Source organism: Myotis brandtii, unplaced genomic scaffold, assembly GCF_000412655.1.
Source record: "Myotis brandtii unplaced genomic scaffold, ASM41265v1 scaffold583, whole genome shotgun sequence".
Classification (NCBI taxonomy): domain Eukaryota; kingdom Metazoa; phylum Chordata; class Mammalia; order Chiroptera; family Vespertilionidae; genus Myotis; species Myotis brandtii.
The window spans coordinates 1,520,792-1,540,200 of NW_005370191.1; the positions used below are offsets into that span (position 1 = coordinate 1,520,792).

Here is a 19,409-nt window from a genome sequence, read left to right on the forward strand (position 1 = left end):
GGCAAGTCGGGGGCGCGGGCCGAGTCCGGTCTTGCGGCGTCTGGGGCTTCCCTGGCGGGAGGACGGAGATGCAGATGGACTCTTCTGGGAGACCCCAGTGGGACTGCTGGGCCTCCGTCCCCCGCAGGTGTGACAAAGACAGAGAGAATGAGAAACAGACGTTTCTGCGGGGCACTCACCATTGCTCACGCTCCATATGCTTAAAGGAAGTTAAGATGGGCAAACCCCAAACCCACCCCTGGATGTGTTTAATCAGGCCTGCCAAGGACGGTAGCTAATGTAGAGAGAGTCCCAGTTAGTGTACTAAACCTCCTTTTCTGACTTCCCTTTTATAGAAATAAACAAACCCTTCCAGGTTCCACCAGGAGAGCCCCTGCCACCTGACTGAAATGTCGGCTCCATCTTGCCCCACCCTACCCCCCCTCCCTGCCCCAGTTGAGTGTGAGGACCAGACTCTGCCCCCCCCCCCCTCGGGCAGGGGACACCTGGCGTAAGGGAGGACAGTGGGGCTGGCAGGGACAGGATGGATTTGAATCAGGTCTGGGCTGCTCCCTTTGCAGGAAGTGGCTTCTCTATCTTCAGGACCCAGGCTCCAAGCAGACACACAGCCCTTCCTTCCCACCCCTGCCACTCCGAGGATGATCACTGGGCTGCTGGGACTGCCCTGACCACTCCCAGGAGGCCACCATCTCCACTCTGGAACTTGAGCCCAGCCCCTGGTCACTGATGGCCCCAGAACTTCCCTCTTCTTCACCCCATACTTACCTCTGTGTTTTTGGAGGCTACCAGGCCCTTCTGCCATTTCATGTGGCACACAGACCAGGCTGATACCAGATTGTTTCCCTCATTAGCTTCTTCCATGATCCATACTGTGCCCTGCCAGAGCAAGCCCAGCAGTCACACACCCTGGGCTGCCCTGAGCCCCAGTACTCCCTGCGTCCTGCCCCCTCCCCCATTTCCTTGACCCCCCTCTGCAGCCAGTCCTTCTGCCATGCTCCCCTGCCTCTCAGAGCCCTCCCATGTGGGTAGCATCTTGTCTTTGAGGGAGAGTCCCTCTTTGCCAATATTGCCTTCACTACCTATGTCCTTATCCCCTATCCTTGCTCCCTAGAAGGGACCTTCTGCCTGCCCAAACTGAGGCAGCCAGCACCTCCTCTGCTCCCTAGGCCCTCTCACCCCCTCCACTAAAGCATTTAGCTCATCGAATGAGAATCACCCCTTATCTTGTTCCCCACTGGGCACAGGAACTCACAGGGCTCTTGCCCTCTTCATGTTTGATGCCTAAATACCAAATGCTGTCTTACTTTAGGGCCCCGTAAACATCTCTGCGATGCAGGATGTTGGATGGAGAGACGGATACTCTGAGGGGGGGCAAAGGTTGTGCCTTCTACCCCTCCACATGCAGTACACAGTCTTTATCATACCTTTAGGCCCACTTCTGTTACATGTGGGAAAATGAAAGAAAAGTGCATTTCCAAGTGATGCCATCCTACATTATTTGGAGCTAGCCAAGGGATTGGTTAGTGAGCAACATTCCTCTGTGTTCTCCCCCAGGGAAGGGACCTTCCAGTTATTAAAGTACTTGAAAGTAGTCCTGCTGCTGCAGACGTGGGCAAGGGGCAGTGATGCTGCCAAGTAGGCATCCTAGTAATTGACATCTCTGGCAGGAGTGGAAGAGCACAGAACTGTTCCCCAGGGTCCTATTGGCCAGTAAAAGCTGGTCTCCATAGCCTGGCGTGAACAAAGAGGAAGGCACCCCAAAACAGAGCTCTTCCAACTTCCAGGACCTTCCCATGAAACCCTTTTAGAGATTGGCATGGATGGATCAGGTTTGGGGCATTTTCTCAGCTGCTGACACTGGTAAACACCCCTGACTCCCCCTGCCCCCCACATCCCTGGCCATGCTCCCTGGGATCCAGAAACCCTTATCTGTTTGTAATCGCCTTAAGCAGGCTTTTCATGAGGCCTATCAGGGCCTAAATGTACAAGTTAATATCTGATGCTAACTGAGCTGTGAGGTGCCTGTGTCCTTGAAACTTGTCCTGCAGAGTAATTAGATCTGATCCCAGCATGCTGCCAAACAGGCTAGCCCCTTGGGCCACAGGAGACCACCAATCCCTATTTGGATTAGTGGAGATTTGGGTTTAAATTCACAAATCTTGACAAATCAGTCCTTCTGATCTTCATTCTGTGTTATTGTCTCACCAGATGTCTTCCTGGGATAACTCCAGGGGTCTCCAGTCTCCATCCTATATAATAAAAGGCTAATATGCAAATTGTCCCCTCCACTGGGAGTTCGATGGGGACCAGGAGGTGGGGCCTCACCCATGCACGAATTCGTGCACTGGGCCTCTAGTTTCTTTATAAAACATTCTCGTTGTCAGTTAGATTTAATTTTTCATTTTGTTAAAAGTTTCCATTGCAGCCTGGATGTGGCTGTACTTTAGGTATATAAACCAAGTATTTTTGGGTGAACCGTGATTAAAATTAAGTTGGAACTGCCGGTTTAGACATTTGGTGTATGGGCTTGGCGAAGGAGCCATCTGTGGGATTGACTCAACCTCTCTAAGTGAATCCCGCCCCGGCAGAATGAAAGGCAGCTCCTCCAAGCCTCGGTTGCCCTCCCATGGCCGGTCCCCAGCAGCCACATGGGCACCCAGCTGGCTGCCGTGGGGATGGGGTCCTGTGGGGAGAGCCCCTCCTCGGGTGAACTGGGGCACAGCCAGAAAGGGGCTGCCTTCTTGGCCGGCATGCAACGCACATTGTACGTTGTTCCCGACCTACTTCTGGGTGGGAGTTTTGTATATAGCAGAGCAGCTCCTTCGCTTTGATCTATTGAAAGTCAGCCCCCCACAGGAGGGTTTATAAAAAAATAAGATTTAAGTTGGATTTGAGAAACTAGCAGCTGCCTCGAAAGGTGTATTTCACATTGACACCTGGACATTGAAAAGCAGTTGAGTCTACAGGTCCTTTATCTTGTTCAGAGCCCTGTAGGGTGGGGATGTCCTCATTTGAAGATGATCAAGGTCAGGTGTCATGTTCAGCATCACACAGTCGGGTCAAATCCAGACTTGGTAACTTGAGGTCCTAGCATCTTTCTAAATGCCACAGCTCCTTACTCCCTAAAGATAGGTGCAACTTGGAGGACGGTGTTAGGTGCTCTTGGCCAACATTGGAATTCCATTCACCCAGAGCCACACTCAGCTGGAACCCTTCTGAGCTCGGGATGGTGAGAACAGTGTTGAACACTGTGGTGGTTCTTGGAAATGCACTCCTGAGCCTCCTCTCCTATAAATGGTCCATGTGTGGGGACTGCATCAGAGACCAGGCCCCCCACTCACACACCGCTGGCCCCCATGGCGCTAGTGTAGGGTGTATACAGGGGCCCCAGAGAAGATAAACTGGGTTTTCCAGGCCCCAGGAACCCTTTGGGATACCTGAGTGTGTCTCTCTCTTGCCCCCAGCCTGGCTCCCATGATGAGTGCTGAGCTCAATGTGCCTGTGGACCCTTCCACCCCCGCCTGCCCTGAGCCTGGCCACAAGGGCATGGATTACCGGGACTGGGTCCGCCGCAGCTACCTAGAACTGGTCACCTCCAACCACCACTCCGTGCAGGCCCTCTCCTGGAGGAAGCTCTACCTGAGCAGGGCCAAACTGAAAGCCTCCAGCCGCACCTCCGCTCTCCTCTCAGGCTTTGCCATGGTGAGTGCAAACACTTGGTGGGAACATGGCTTGCAAAATGGGCTCTGGCACTCCCTCTGGGCCCTACTGGCAGCCAGGATGGACCATTAGGAAGTTTCCCCACATCCCATCTCCTCCAAGGTGACTGTGACTGCTCTGTCAACCAGAGGGGCTGCTGGGCATACAGGGGAGTTCCCAAGCCTCAGAGCCCACAGAAAGAGCCACTCTCACATTCACATATAAGTGTTTGCCTGGCCAGGAAGTTAGGGTGGTAATTAAAATAGCTTTAGATTTCCTGGAGAAAAGTACCCACATCTGCTCATCTCAGGAACTGTGGATTGATTTGGGTTTATGCAGTGTAGCCCAATTGGGGTGCAGATGCCCCCAAATGTGGCCTCCAGGGTGACTAATCAGAGCCTCTGGCCTCACTCCCAGCTGCCCACCTGTGGCTTTCCTTCTGAGTCATCCCCAAGACAAGCGAGGACAAGAGTCCGTCTCAGGCAAAACTGAGGGCACTGTTGACTCTAAAGCCCTCAACCCACATCCCTTTAGGGAATTGCCCTGAGGATGCAGATGTCAGGAGTCACACTCTTGGGGCTGCGGCAACCTCTCTCTGTTGTATGTTCAGAGGTCCTATTGGGCCGGAAGCAGGGGTTTATTTTTTATGTAAAGATAGTTGCTGTTTTTCGGTAGTCCAGAGCCTCAGTTGTCAAATTGGCAGTGCAGAAAATAAAAAGCTGTCAGGGTGAGCCACTGTGGTCATTCCTCTGACAAGGGCCTGCTTGGTCATCGGTAGGGCCACCTTTGGAAAAATGACACCCTACACAGTCAGGGCATGACTTCATACAGAGTGAGGCAGAGGTCACCAAACTGAGAGGCAATAAATTTGGGTTTAGGCTTATTTAGGTCTTGTGTTTTCTTAAACATAATTACAAAAGTGTGCAATTACATGGTGCACAACTTTGGCTCATAGTGATTTTCTTCCTGTGGTTTCCATCACATTAAGAAGACAAAATTTTGTCCAGCCACTGTAGCTCAGTGATTGAGCCTTGACCCATGAACCAGGTCACGGCACGATCAGATCAGGGCACGATCCCTAGTAGGGGGAGTGCAGGAGGCAGCCGATCATTGCTTCTCTCTCATCATTGATGTTTCTTTCCTTTTTTTAAAATATATTTTTATTGATTTCAGAGAGGAAGGGAGAGGGAGAGAGAGATAGAAACATCAATGATGAGAGAGAATCATTGATTGGCTGCCTCCTGCACTCCCCCTACTAGGGATCAAGCCTGTAACCCGGGCATGTGCCCTTGACCGGAATCTAACCGGGGACCTTTCAGTCCGCAGGTCGATGCTCTAGCCACTGAACCAAACCAGCTAGGCTCATTATTGATGTTTCTATCCCTCTCCCTTCCTCTCTTTGAAATCAATTAAAAAAACCACACATTAAAAAAATACAGAATTTTCTCAAGCTTAGTTTTAAGGAATGTGTGTGAGAAGTTTAAACATCACTATTAAAATTAGAGCGTGTTTTCTACACCACAGAAGAAATACAGTATTGCATTACATTTTGCTCACCTGTACGTATTTCACTTTGGGAAACGAACTCTGGTTAGTCTTACACAACATGATGCAGTGAGACAGTTTCCTTTCTGTGTGGGGCCTGGGTCTGGGAAATCGCTTCCTGTCTGCAGCTGTCTTATAGACCCTGGCCTTCCAAACATTTGTATTTCCAAACTTAGGGCAGCTTTCCTGTTTTCCAGCCAACAAAATACTCATCCAAGTTGAAGGCTTTAGAACCACTCATTCAAAATTTGAAAACTAGCCCTTGAATAAAGTTATCAAACCGAGTGACTTCCGGAGGAGGAGTCTGAGATGTACTGGCAGCCTGCAAAGGTATGACGTGGTCTCAGGATGAGAACAGTGGGCCCCGGAGTGCTCTCATTCGCTTGGCAATGGCGGTCATACTTCCCAGTAGTAATTCATTTCTTCAGCATTTAGGGAATATCTACTGTGTACCAGCAGGTGCTTCATTAAGCAGCCTGGGGATACATTTTAGAAGCCACACGGTGCCCTTGCCTTCTCTTCTAGGAGGTCCCTCTCAGGGAGGCTGCCCAGCCTAACATGCACCGAGATTCCGCCATCGCAGTGAAACAGCATGGAGCCAAGTCAAGGGCAGATTAATAGACCAGTAAATCAGATAACCATTCAGGCTGTGGTGCAGCTTGGGAGGAAGAAGTGACCAATACAGATCCTCAGATAGCATTTGGCCATGGCCAAATAAGGGCAGGGACATGCACAAATGAAAATAGGCAGTTTGCTAGGTGGAGTCCCCTCTTTATACTATGTATTCCCTAATTAGAATTGCAAAACAATAAGTACTTATGCCCAACCTTAAGCTTATTTCTTCATGTTTATTCTTCTAACACAGAGAACCAGTGATCTGAAACCTACTCTTTATATAAACAAAATGAAAAATGGCCTTTTGGCTTTTTCTCCTCTTGAGGCAGAATACAACTGCTTCCTTGTAGGCCTTTTAATCGTCTTTGTTTCTTATCTCGGTGCCCTCTGTGGTTTACAACATCCTTTTGTTGGGCCAGAGCCTACCCAGGCCACAGGGGCACAGAGAAAAGACCACCCTTCAGCTTCTGTCATGGGCTACTACCTTTTTGGAGCAGTATTTACTGCTGGGTTTCTGTTCAGGTATGGTCCACTAGGACTGCTGTATCTTCTTTTTAACTACCACATGTGCCATCTCCACCGAGGGGATGAGGTGCTCACTCTGAGAGGTGGTAGTTGCTAGAAGTTGTGACATCCTTATTATTAATTGAACATATATATTTTATTGATTTCAGAGAGGAAGGGAGAGGGAAAGATAGAAACATCAATGATGAGAATCATTGATCGGCTGCCGCCTGTACACCCCCTATTGGTGATTGAGCCCATAACTGGGGAATGGGTCCTGACTAGGAATTGAATCGTGACCTCCTGGTTCATAGGTCGATGCTCAACCACTGAGCAACACCAGCTGGGCTCTTGTTAATTTTTAAAAAACAGGGATGACTCAGATCTAGGAGGCAAACACAGTGGGTGGAAAAACCTTCCTCTGGCTTCTCTCTTTCTGCCCCACCCCACTCCCTTCCTGGTCTGATTTCATACTTTCGAGTACCCGGGAGAAGGCCCTTGGTGAGCCCCAGAGCCCTACTGGGCCTGGACTAAACCCTCCACTGGGGAGGTCCACAGGGCTGAGTGCTGGGATGGTGGGCGGTAGGGTGCTGGGCCTCAGAGGGCGCTATTCTGAATGGATGGGGTCTGACCTGGCAGGGGCAGAGGCAGGAATGTGTTGCTGTCTGTAGTTTGAAAGCCACGTAGGGCCTGGGGTGAGCATGTACTACCTAAATGGCTATAAGCGTTCACTGCTACAGAGATAAGCGGGGGCTTTTTCTGGTTCCCTCTGTGTCTGTTTTTTCCCCTTTCATTTAAAAAATAACTTTTATCATTTATTACACGTACATAGTTTAGAAATTAAATACAGTTGACCCTTGAACATGGGTTTGAGTCCACTTACACATGGTGGGTGCGCCCAACACTCCGTGCTGCTCCAGAGCCAGCTACACTGTGACTTGTAACAATCCCAGCAGCCCTACCCGTATTCTCCACTCCCAGAGGCAGCCTCTTGCAGCTTTCTCAGTCTTCTTGGTTCCAAATGACATTTGGAGACTCTGTTTCTTTATCCATTTTGGACGTTACCTGTTGGCATCCTGTGACTGTGGATGACGATTCAGCTCACTCTTCCCAGCCCACCCTCCTTCCCACGGCTGCCCCTCCTCGCATGGCCCTCATGTCCATCACCATTTCTGGCCTTTAGATATAGATGCAGTTTCTCTCTCTGGCTTTTGGTGTCAGCTGAGAGGTGCACCCTGTGGTCTGTGTGAGGCTGTCTGGGTTTGCAGCTCTGAGTCTGGGCACCATCAGGAGCCTCTGTGTTTTTTTACCTTTTAAAAGGTCTGTTTTTATTTTTAAAACAACAGGGGGGTTTTTTTGCAGCTAAGCCACACTGCAGCCTGGCTCTGATATCAATAGCAAAGCCACATGCGCCCTGGCTCATAGCTTGGCACCTCAGATACACCACACATCCCGTGTCTGGAAGGCACCTGGAGGGTGACTCGCCCGCTTGGTGCTTCTTTAGTCTCTCTGTACCGTTAGATTTTTTCTCCGTGAGATCTCTTTAGCGAATCAGAAAAAAAGGCAAGTTCAAAACAGTTGAGCAGCAAAGAGTGTCCTGTGCTCTGCAAGGGCCTGGAAGGTGCTTGCCCAGCCCAGCAGCATCCGCTCTGCCTTGCAGGTGGCCATGGTGGAGGTGCAGCTGGAGACGCAGTACCAGTATCCACCGCCCCTGCTCATCGCCTTCAGTGCCTGCACAACGGTGCTGGTGGCCGTGCACCTCTTCGCCCTGCTCATCAGCACGTGCATCCTGCCCAACGTGGAGGCCGTGAGCAACATCCACAACCTCAACTCCATCAGCGAGTCGCCGCATGAGCGTATGCACCCCTACATTGAGCTGGCCTGGGGCTTCTCCACCGTACTCGGCATCCTGCTCTTCCTGGCTGAGGTCGTGCTGCTCTGCTGGATCAAGTTCCTGCCTGTGGATGCACGCCACCAGCCCGGCCCTGCACCCGGCCCCAGTGGCCACACAGGCTGGCAGGCCGCCCTCGTGTCCACCATCATCATGGTGCCCGTGGGTCTCATCTTCGTGGTCTTCACCATCCACTTCTACCGCTCGCTGGTGCGCCACAAGACCGAGCGGCACAACCGCGAGATCGAGGAGCTGCACAAGCTCAAGGTGCAGCTGGATGGGCACGAGCGCAGCCTGCAGGTCGTGTAAGGGCGAGACTCCCCTGGGGGCTGGGAGCCAACAGAAACAGCCTGCTTTTGAGGGAATTTTAAAAATGTAAATTGCCATGAGGCTGCCTAGACACTGCCAGATAGTTCAACACCAAAGTTTTACTCCTGTCTTAATGCCGTAAAATCCAGCTCATTTTCCCTCAGAAAATGGAAATCCTTAAACAAGAGACTGATTCTGTTGCAAAGAGCTTAGGGCAAAGAAAGGCTGAGTCCTTGGTCCTGGGGACTCAGGCAGGGCTCCAGCACTGTGGTCATCTCAGAGATGGGGAAGGAGTGGCCAGCAGTGCAGGGAGCCTGGCGGAGGCCGGGGAGTCAGGGGAGGTAGGGCTGGGAGTTCAGAGGATTGCCCATGACGCCTCAGGTGCACTGCCTGGCAGCCGGGTGGCACATTTGATAGTACCAGCCTGCTGTGATTCAGTGGAAATTGTGGCAGTTAGGTGGGCACAGGATTACTGCTGGGCCTGGTGCTTCCCTCCCCTGCTCTGCAGGGGGTTGGGTGGCCTGGCTTGAGGGCAAGGCAGGAGCCTGGGGCACATGTCAGCCCAGCAGGTATGGGTACTCCAGGAGGAGGCAGATTTGTCAGGGCCCGGGGGAGACTTCCACGAGTGGAGCAGAGTTGGGGAGGCATGTCTGGGGGCAGCCTACTTGAGGAGGCTGTTAACTAAGGGGTACTCCAAAGCACACTGGGCTCAAATTCTTTCTTCCCAGCCAGCCTGGAGCCCTGGCCACATTGACCCAGCAAGGCTACCAAGTTGGGAAGAGCCCACAGTCCAGAGGCCTACATCTCTTGGCCACAGAATGCCCTCTGAGCCTGATCCTCCAGGCTCTGGTCCCAGAAGGCCAGGGGCATTTGCTCAGGTGGCAGAGCCTGCCCATCTCCCTGCTGCCCATGGTGCCTGGCAGCAGAGGGGCAGCTTGGGGGACGTGCTATCTAGACAAGGCTGTTGGCCTGGTCTGGTCTAGGGGTGGTAGCACCAAGGGCCAGCCCTGGCCAAATGTGGGTCTTGCTCATGAGATGGAACAAATGCAGAGAATGCACAACCCCACATCATGCTTCCCCCTGGGCCCCAGCCTCTCAGCCACAGCCGGCGCATTTACTGCCGTGCGCAGCATGGGCTCTGGTTGCCCTAGCTCGTGTTCTTGGGCTGTTCACATACAGGCTACAGCTCAGCTTACGTGTGAGCATGCTATACCCCAAGCTGCTTCTAAAAACCACCTTTACCACATTGGCTGGCAGCCAACTGGAGAAGGAGGCCATTTCCTCATTGGACTTCATGCTCTGATGACATTTCTATCCACAGCCTAATATCTCTGTGGGATCTGGGTGGCCTGGCTGAAGTTTCTGGGAATGTGACCTACTGGTGAGAGCATAAACCTCAACCTGTAACTCTGAAATGCTGACTGGTGACACTTACGGGGAGCCTGGACATGGTGTCCTCCAGGCCAGAGAAGAGGCCTGGCGTCTTCTAAAGGGCGTGTCCCCTGTACCTTCTGCAGACATCTGTCCTGACTTGCTTGCTCTCTAGTGCATGTTTCCTCTTTCCCACAGTCTTGTTGAAAAGGCTTAATTGGTTTAATGTGTTTGCTTTGCAAAAGAATGTCAGCATCACTGCAAGACAGCCACTTAGTGACCTGGCAGTGACAAAACTAGCTGGGAGCAGGCAAGCTCTTCCTCTGGCCTGAGCCTTTTGAGGGGTCATGCTGAGCTCACTCCTGCTGCCACTTTCCTGGGCCATTTGGTACCGCTGCCCCAAGTGTGCCAGGGCCACAGAGTCCCATGTTCCCCAGACTGGAAAGCACACCCCCAGTGCCAGTGGGGGCCCATTATGCCTGATCCACGGGCAGAGCTTTCGGCCTGACCACAACAAGGTCAGATACGAGGTGCACAATGACAGTGCCACATACCACGTTCAAACTGGGAGATGAACGTTCCTGTTATTTCCTGTTCTCATCCAGAGCGCTTTCCCAGCTCCAGCCTTTCTAGAGACATGAGGCAAAGAATTTCTGTGGGAACAGAGATGACAGTGAGTCTGGGGACTGGTGATGGGCGGGGTGGGGGAAGGACCACCTCAGGGTAGCGGCGGAGCTTGTCTGGAGATGGAGGATAAGCTACACATTGGAGCTGCAGGAACAACTCTGCAGGGCAGTTTAGGGGAGGGGCTGGCAAATTACAGGCTAGAAATTCGGATTCCGGAGGTTTAAAGAGATTGTGGACTGTTCCAGTACAGGCCTCTCCATGGGGAGGAGCCATGGGCCGCCCCGGGGCAGCGTGGGCTTGCCCTGTTTCCCTCTGAGCAGAGCCTTCCTGGTGCTCGTAAAACAAATGCCTGCAAATACTTGAGGCCCGTTCCAAAGTGGAACACAGTCTCCATTTAGTACCTGACCAGAAGTATCAAAACTGAAGTGTTTCTATTTTAGAAACTGGGGGGGCAGAACATATTTTAGTGTCTTCTAGGAAGGTCTGTGGAGGATAAAATCACAGAAGCTGAGCGGACAGGGTTCATCTGTAGTCCTATCTGTCTTGTGATTAGCTCATTATGCATGACACTGTGTAGGTCATGTACGGTGTACAGACCACAGTCCTGTATATGGATTTTTAAAAGTTGCCCTGGATTGAACTGAATAAACAAGCTACACACTGCTCTTTCTGTCTGGGTGGAATGCTGTGATAGCTGCTGGTCCTTCCCTGGTGTCTGCTGCATCCTGGATCCTTAAGCCCCTCCTGCTTCCTCCTATTTGGTGATCACCGCCAGTGTCCTAATAGGCTTCCCAGGTCAGAGACTTCTCTGGAATAGACAGACAGGGGACTTGGACCCAGTCGTGCCACAAGGCTCCCACCTAGTGGGGCCCTTCTGCCTGGCAGCTTCCCTTCCCTTTCCAGAAACACCGCAAGGGGCAGCCCCAGGTATAGCTGAGTGCCAGCAGAGCAATCTGGACAGGGTCAGCTTGAAGTCCCCCGGAGAGGAGCCACTGAAGCGCTGGTCCCTCTGGGCTTTCTCCAACCCCAGGAACCTGTGGCTCTGGGCTGAGGCAGGTGTCCAGCTGGGCAGCAGTAATGCAGAGCCCTCCCTTGGCCTGGTGGCACTCACAAAGAAGCTCCCAGATTTTCTGTTTTGTAATAGTTGCCCAATGAGGTAGAGGCCCTTCTAGGAAAGAATTTCTGTCCATTATTAATTTTCTGGCACTTTAAGCCAGACAGTCCTAGGAATTAGGCAGGCAAAGCAGGTGACACCACTATAGGGAAAGTTCTGCCAATACAGGGGGCCAGACTGCCTCTGCAGCCCGGAGGGAGGACTCCTCAGGCCCCGTGGCACCAAAGGCCTGGGCTCTGGACAGAGCTCAGGGGCAGCAAACTGACTCTGTAGACCATTTCCCCAGCAAGCCTAGCAAGCCCGTGGCCAGGCCCACTTACCGTTCAGCTGACCTGCTGAGAGACACTCACTCCTGACTCAGATGCTTCCAGAAGGTTGAGGGGTAGCGTCCACAGAGCCCTGGACAGGGCCCAGCAGGGTAAGGTGGGACTGGACTGAGCCTAGACTCCGCTCTAGGCCCATTTAAAACATGCAGACAGGTACAGGCAGTTTCTGCACAAGTCTCAGCAGAAATAACCAAGGGTCCTCCCTGGACTGAGCTCAGCCCCCCCGTTAGGACCAACCTGGGCCTCACTCCCCAACCCTGTGAACAGGAACCAGCCCCAAGTTTCCTCAGTGCAGGCTGAGGAATGCCAGTAGACTCCCCCAACTTACTCTGGAAGAGGGCGCTGCAGGAACCCCCCTTGGACTGGATGCTTCCGTATTAGTATCTTCCCATACAGCCTTCTAGTCTGAGACTGTAAGAGCATTAGCACAGACAAGCATCCGGTGCTGAAGGAAAGCAGGAAAGCTACCTAAAATACGGGGTGAAGCAGACGTTGTGCCCCAGGCTGTGGCTGCTGGGATCAGCCCTTCAGAAACACAGGACAGCAGTTGCACTGGTGCCCAAGAGCAGCTCTGGAGGAAGCACCCAGCCTGGCCCCACCCCATGGGCAGTGGGTGCTTAGGTGAGACGGTGAGCACCTGGGGCCTGACGGTCTCCACATAGCACAGTGGTTCTCAACCTTGGCTGCACATGAGAATCACCTGGGAATCTTTAAAATCCTGATTTCTGGGCCTCATCATTAGTAACAAAGATACAGAATTTCCGGAGGATGAGAAGAAGCTGTCCTCCACCCTCCTACTGAGTGAGCTGACCCGGGAAACAGCAGTTAAGGCATCTGGGAGCTCACCGACCCCCACCCAGTAGCCACTAGATGCCCACACAGCCTGTCCACTGGGTCTTCACAGCATTCTCCAGAGCAAGCAAGTGGCTCAGCAACTATGACACCACTTCATGGGCAGTGCGGTGGCCAGTGCCTCCCCCAGCCTGCCTGCTCTCAAAAGCTCCAGAGTGACTATGAAGACCAGTGCCGACCATGAAACTTTCCAGGCTGGGGCACTGGTCCTTCAAGTCTGGCTCCCAGCATGGGGCGGGTGAGCTGAATGGAGCTGAGTGTATTTTGTCACATAAGCAACAGGAGAGAGGGTTGGCCATGCAGACCCAGGGAACATTGCCATCTCCCTCCACCTCCACAGCCTGCACGCCCGGCCACAGGTGCACAGGGGCAGCCACCCATCGAGGTGAGCACCACACACAGCACCAGCCAGTGAACCACCTTGTACTATCCTGGGAGCTGAAGAGACCTTCCCCACTTTTTAACATCATTACGTGGGCGGAGGTGGGTTGGGCTATGAGGAAAATCTGGGAGCTTCCTCATGAGTGCCACCAGGCCGAGGGAGGGCTCTGCATTACTGCTGCCCAGCTGGACACCAGCCGGCCCGCCCTGTATTTTAGGTTCCTGCTTTCCTATGTGTGGGCTAAATCTCTCAGGAGATTTCCCTCTCCTTGCTGCATCCTGCACCCCAAGTCTGGGTCAAGCATGACCCAGGCAGAGCCTGACTCAGAAACTGTCACCAGCTCTGAAATCTGACACAGTAATAGCCTCAGATCTTCTACCAATCCATCTCTGATCTGGCACGCTACCCAAATGGAGGGACTACAGGGTGGGGCACCGGGAAACCTCGCTGAGACAAATGGATAAAGGAGAAAATGGTTTTAAGTGATTCCAAAGTTTTTAAAACTCAAATTATGCCACTTCGTCAAACTGTGACAAATTAACCCAAACAAGTGGCCATAGTGCAGCTCAAAGGGGACTGACCTGAGACACATCCCCATCAAAACCAGTTCCCGGCAGGGTTCATGCTGCCATGGCGTCAGGGTGTCAGCAGTCTTCGCTGAAAAACCTAATGAGCTGGGAAGGAAGACACTTGTGCTGGGCTCCCCCTTCAAGCCTGGCAAAGGGTCAAGTCTGGAGCCGGCACCCCGGGCCAGGCCCAGTGCCAGCTCCTGTCCCCAGGAAGGCGGCTCACATGGGTCTCCCCTGAAAGGAGAGAGAGATTTGCAGGAGCTCCTGCCCAAGTTCTTGCTGCCTCCCACCAGGACAGAATTCGGCCGACAGCTCCCTGAAGGTGGCACACACACGGCGGGCCTCGACGTGTCTGCGGTGGATGGCATGCTTCCACTGGTGCCGTGCGGCTCCGGTGAGCACAAGCAGAGAGCAGCGGGGTAAGGGGACAGCCACCTCCACCTCCTGGCACAGGACGGACCTACTAGGGGCCATCACACCTTCCAGAGCTTCCGGGAAGCCGGATGGGGCCAGGCAGAGCAGTAGGCTGCCAGGCGCCTCCCGGGACATGGACAGCACGGTGGGGGACAGGAGGTTGAGGCTCACTAGCCGCTCCCCCCACAGCCAGGTGTCATCCAGGTGGGGATCGATGGCTGAGCCCCGTTCTGGGCAGTAGTCCAGGTTACACTGCTCCACGGGCCGGAAGTCCTCCAGGATGGGGTAGAGGCCCATTCTCCGCACTATCTCCCGGCTGAAGCTGGGGAGGCCTTGGAAGCCAGCAGTCTTGAGCTTTTGTTTCCGAAAGTTGACTTTGGGACCATAGTCCTAAAGTATGAGGACAAAAAGGAAGTAGAGAAATGTCTGAGTTTACAGAAATGTTATCACACACTAGGTCTAAAGAATTCAATCACAGTGACCAAAAAAAGAAAAATGTCTGACTTCACGGGTCTGACATTCCAGTAGGAAGAGGCCAACACCACAAAGATATACATAAACAGGAGACATCAGATGGCTGTAAATGCTAAGGGAAATAATAATGCAGGGAAGGGGATACGAAGTGTTGGGGACGTCTTAGCCCAGGTACCCGAGAAAGCAGAGCTAGAGACAAAAGGCCCCTGTGCGGGTAGTGCATCCAGGCGGTGATACCGAGAAGTTGAGAACTGGGACGAATGAGCAGCAAGGGAGGGAAGGCCCATAAGGCAGCATTAGCAAGGCGGGAGCACCGGGGCTCAGAGCCACAAGGAAGAACAATTATCACGTAACATGGCAGGTCTACCTGGTATATACCTAAGTGAATTGAAAACAGGTCCACACAGAAATATGAATGTTCACAGCAGCACTATTCACAATGGCCAAAAACTAGAAACAACCCAAGTGTTTACCAGCAGATGAATGGACAAACTAATGGGAATATATCCATACAATGGAATAGTTTAGTCATAAAAGGCAGTAAAGCACGGGTATATGCTGCAAAATGATGAGCCCTGAAAACATTAAGCTAAGTGAGACACCAGACACAAAAGGTCACATATTGTATAATCCCATTTACTAGTACATGAAATGTCCAGAATAGCCAAACCCACAGAGACAGAAAAAGTAGATTAGTGGTTGCCAGGGGACAGGGGAATAGGGAGGGACTGCTAATGAGTATGGGTTTCCTTTGGGGGGATAAAAATGTTCCAGAACTAGATAGTGGTAATGGTTGCACTACTTTGCCATTGTGACTATACTAAAAACCAATCCACTGAATTGTACATTTTAGTTTTTATGTATTTTTATTGATTTCAGAGAGGAAAGGAGAGGGAGAGAGAGATAGAAACATCAATGATGAGAGAGAATCATTGATTGGCTACCTCCTGCACACCCCCAACTGGGAATTGAGCCCACAACCCGGCCATATGCCCTTGACCAGAATCCAACTCAGGAACCTTCAGTTCACAGGCCAATGCTCTATCCACTGACCCAAACCAGCGAGAGCTGAATTGTACATTTTAAATGGGTGAATTTTATGGTATGTGGCTTTTATCGAGGAAAAAAAAAAAGGAGGAACAGTCTATAATACGCCTCAGATTTTTGCCTGAGGTATGGAAGAGGGAAGCATTTATTTGCTGACTCCTGCCCTCTCTGGTTCCCCTCCAGTGGAGGGTGGCTCCATCTGGTGGAACTCCTCCTTCCAGGCTGAGCATGTCTGAGTGCCTGGGTGAGCGGCTCCTGTAGGGCATCGCTAGGAGCAGCAGGCAGAGAGCCTGACATGGGAGTGCAGCGGACAGGAACGAGGAGCTGGAGCCTTTGAGGAAGCTGGAGTGACTGCTATGCCTGACACCAGAGAGCAGCAGTGAAAACAAAGGCTGGCTGACCAACAGCGTGCAGAGCTTCCAGAGCACTGTAAGGACTTTGTGTTTAAGTTGGGAGGCCCAGAGGGTTTGTAACAAAGTAGTGACAGGATCTGATGAGGTGTTACTGGAGTTACTTTCCTCTCTATTGAAAACTGACTGAAGAGGGGTCAGGGCTGCCCCAGGAACCCCCTGGGATGCATGTGTTGGCAGTGGTGGGGAGGGTGTTCTCAGTTTCAGATAGGTTTTGAAGGAAGAATGAACTGACAGGAATTAATGAGAAAGAGAGAAACCTGGAGAGATCCACGATTCCAGCCTGCACAGGTGGAAGATGGAATGCCATGATGGGGACATGCAGGGGGCCTGGGTATGGGCAAACAGCCAAAGCTCAGTTTAGGGTCTGACAACTAGAAGCCTGGGCTGGAGACATGAACATGGGAGTCCAAAATACAGTGACAGTGTGTAGGGCCATGACTCACTAAGATCAGCAAGGGGATGTCTGGAGCAGGAAGAAAAGAGGCCCAAGGACTGAGCCCTGAGAACCCGTTGCTGGGTTTAGAGCATGGAGGTGAGGGATGGAAGCGGTTTTTGAGTGGGTTAAGCAGGAACGGGAGGAGAGGAATCAAAAACATTGAGAACAAACAACTCTTGAGGAATTCTGTTGCAGAGAAATGGAGCTTACTGGGAGCTGGGGGAAAAGATCCAGTTGAGACAAAATTCATCTTGGGGAGAAAGGGGAACAATGCTGAACAAGATCTTCTGAGTAGAAGGGACCAGCACACAGCTGGAGGGGGCCTTGGAGAAGCCCTGGGCACAGGTGAGAAGAGAACGGCACCCACACATGGCAGGCACGTGTGCAGATATGTCTCTTTTCTAAGAGAGGCAAGGTCATCAATGGAAGGGAAAAGAGGTTTGGAAGAACAGCAGCAAAGTGATGACCTGGGGGAGGTAGGTATGACTGCAGGAGCAAGAAGGGCCCAGAGCGGGGAGACCTGACTGCAGGCTGCACATGGGTGCGAGGGAGAGGGAAGCTGGACTTGACCAGGGCTGTAGTTGAGCAGGAAGAGTATGATGAAGCAAACACAAAAAGTCGAGGGGCACCCAAGGAAATAACTATAACTGGCTGTAGTTCAGGGAAAGGAGAGATGATGGGAGGGGAAAAGTGAAAAGGTGGCCAGATGCCTGGCCAGTGTGGTTTAGTGGTTGAGCATCGACCTATGAACCAGGAGATCATGGTTCAATTCCTGGTCAGGGCACATGCCCAGGTTGTGGGCTCGATCCCCAGTAGAGGGTGTGCAGAAGGCAGCCAATCGATTATTCTCTCATCATGGATGTGTCTTTCTCTCTTCCTCTCCCTTCCTCCCTGAAATCAATAAAAATATATTGAAAACAAACAAACAAGCAAACAGGTGGCCGGATGGATGGTTCACGGTTCTGGTGGGGGCAAGGATTGCTGGAGATGAGGAATGGAAGAAGTGACCCAGACAGAGAGGAGTGGGACTGAGGAAGAGGGGGCTGAGATCCTGGACAAAGAAGGTCTGGGACCTGGAGGCCCAAAAATACATGAAACTGGCAGGGAGAGAACTTAGAGAGAAGAAGGCATCTGGCACCCTTCAAGGAACCCTCCCTGACAGTCACCAGCACGAGGACAGCTGGGCGAGAGCAGAAAGAGCTGGGGGTCCATCTTCCTTAGAGTCCTGGCTCACGGCATTCTCCTGGGAAGGTGGGCAGGCCAAGTAAGCTGGGCATATCCCTGGTATGGCTTAAGAGGAGGGCACTGAGCAGGAGGTGAGCCAAAGGGCCCAGCAAAGTCACTGTCCTCTCTGACAGGCCCGACCCTCCTCCCTAGCTCTGGGCCAACCTACCTGCTTCCTGCGTCCAGACTGTGAGAGTTTCCAAGGCTCACGGTCCATCAGCTGCACCATCTCAGCTTCTTCCTCTCGGGTCACGAAGTCCTCTATCAGTGTCACGCCAGGGAAGGGGAAGGCCCAGCCTTCAAAGTCAGACTCCTCAGCCCCCACAGCCCAGCCAGTGTCCGAATAGTAAATGAAACGATGTGTTTTCTATAAAAGAAAGACAGGGGTCTTGGAGCCACTGGAGCGTGCCCTCCTGGAGGGCCTCTTGGGAGCTGCCCCTGCCCAATGGTTCATCCTCCCCTGAAGCCACTTTGGAAGGCAGCTAAAGCCTAGAGGGGGGCCAAACCCCTGCTTGGGGCTGCCTCCTGGGAAAGACCCTCACTTTCCTCATCCATAAAAGGAAAGAGCATCTGCATAACCATTTTTTTGTTGTTGTTCTCCATTTTATAGATGAGATGACCAAGGTTCAGCAAAATTAAGGAACTAGCCAGAGGCTGGGGATCAGCCTGCGAGTCCAGTTTCTGGGCCACTGTAGGGTATCTTCTGTCCTCAGCCTTGTGAGAATGAAAGGAGAAGATGGTGTGAAAAGATCCAGCCCAGACCAGAAGTTTGAGAAATATGCTATCCCTAAAGCTGGGGTCCTGGGGCCGTCCCGGGGTGAGCAGCACATGCTGGAAGGCCAGAGGGGAGAAGCCCTCTACAGTCCAGGTGGGGGTGTCTTTGGGCTCTGCCCTCTTTTGTGGCAGCCAGAGGCACTGCCTGAATTTCCCTTTAAAAAAGAACAGAACTTGCCAGCCATTGAGAGGACAGCTGGGCGGACAATCTCCTGCTCTAGTGCCTCCGGGACCTGCCTCGGTTTCTGAGCAGAGGCCATCTTCATCCCGGGCAGCTTCCAGCCAGTGACCCAGCATGGACCTGGCCATTTCTGCCCAACATGGGCTTCCTCTCATGGGCAGTCTTTGCTCTGGAGCTCCCCACTGGGCTGACCATGATTTTATCAGATCTACGTCAGTCTGAGGTCCTCCCTAACCAATCAATTCTGCTTCCTCCCCCTTTATGTTCCCTAGGCATTGCTACCACCCCATCTTGAACCACCATGTCCTCTGTCTCTGGCGCCTCATATGGGACATGTTAAAAGTGGGAATCATCCTAGACATCTTGCTCATCCCCCAGCCATCATGCTGGGAAGATGCTACCCCCAGAGTGTCAGTTCCGGACATAGTTCAGACCTTTGGTGCTTTCTAAAAAAAGTTTTGTGGTAATCCTATCTAATAAAAGAGAAACATGGTAATTAGCCGTACCTCCGCTACCCTTCCCATTGGCTAATCAGGGCGATATGCAAATTAACTGCCAGCCAAGATGGCGGCCGGCAGCCAGGCAGCTTGAAGCGAACATGAGGCTTGCTTACTTCAGTGACGGAGGAAGCCAACGTTCCCC

At 52.3% G+C, this 19,409-nt stretch overlaps 2 protein-coding genes across 3 annotated transcripts in view; one reads left to right on the forward strand and one right to left on the reverse strand.

Moving 5' to 3' along the window:
- Positions 1 to 11,224, forward strand: part of ORAI2 (ORAI calcium release-activated calcium modulator 2) — a 12,262-nt gene extending 1,038 nt beyond the window's left edge. Inside the window, exons 2-5 of one of the 2 annotated variants that reach the window (XM_014550135.1) lie at positions 1,353 to 1,356; positions 2,809 to 2,820; positions 3,464 to 3,702; positions 8,024 to 11,224. In XM_014550135.1, coding sequence (XP_014405621.1) covers positions 3,475 to 3,702; positions 8,024 to 8,563 — 768 coding nt within the window. In that variant the 5' untranslated portion in view covers positions 1,353 to 1,356; positions 2,809 to 2,820; positions 3,464 to 3,474 and the 3' untranslated portion in view covers positions 8,564 to 11,224. Of the gene's footprint in view, positions 1 to 1,352; positions 1,357 to 2,808; positions 2,821 to 3,463; positions 3,703 to 5,441; positions 5,575 to 8,023 lie in introns of those variants that run through there. The other variant, XM_005879140.1, reaches the window with a different exon arrangement.
- A 2,799-nt stretch (positions 11,225 to 14,023) lies between these two features.
- On the reverse strand, positions 14,024 to 18,041 carry ALKBH4 (alkB homolog 4, lysine demthylase). The gene is made up of 2 exons (XM_014550118.1): positions 17,982 to 18,041; positions 14,024 to 14,608 (listed from the first exon to the last, which is right to left on the reverse strand). The coding sequence occupies exons 1-2, from the start codon at positions 18,039 to 18,041 to the stop codon at positions 14,024 to 14,026; spliced, it is 645 nt and encodes a 214-aa protein (XP_014405604.1).
- Positions 18,042 to 19,409: the final 1,368 nt, after the last annotated feature.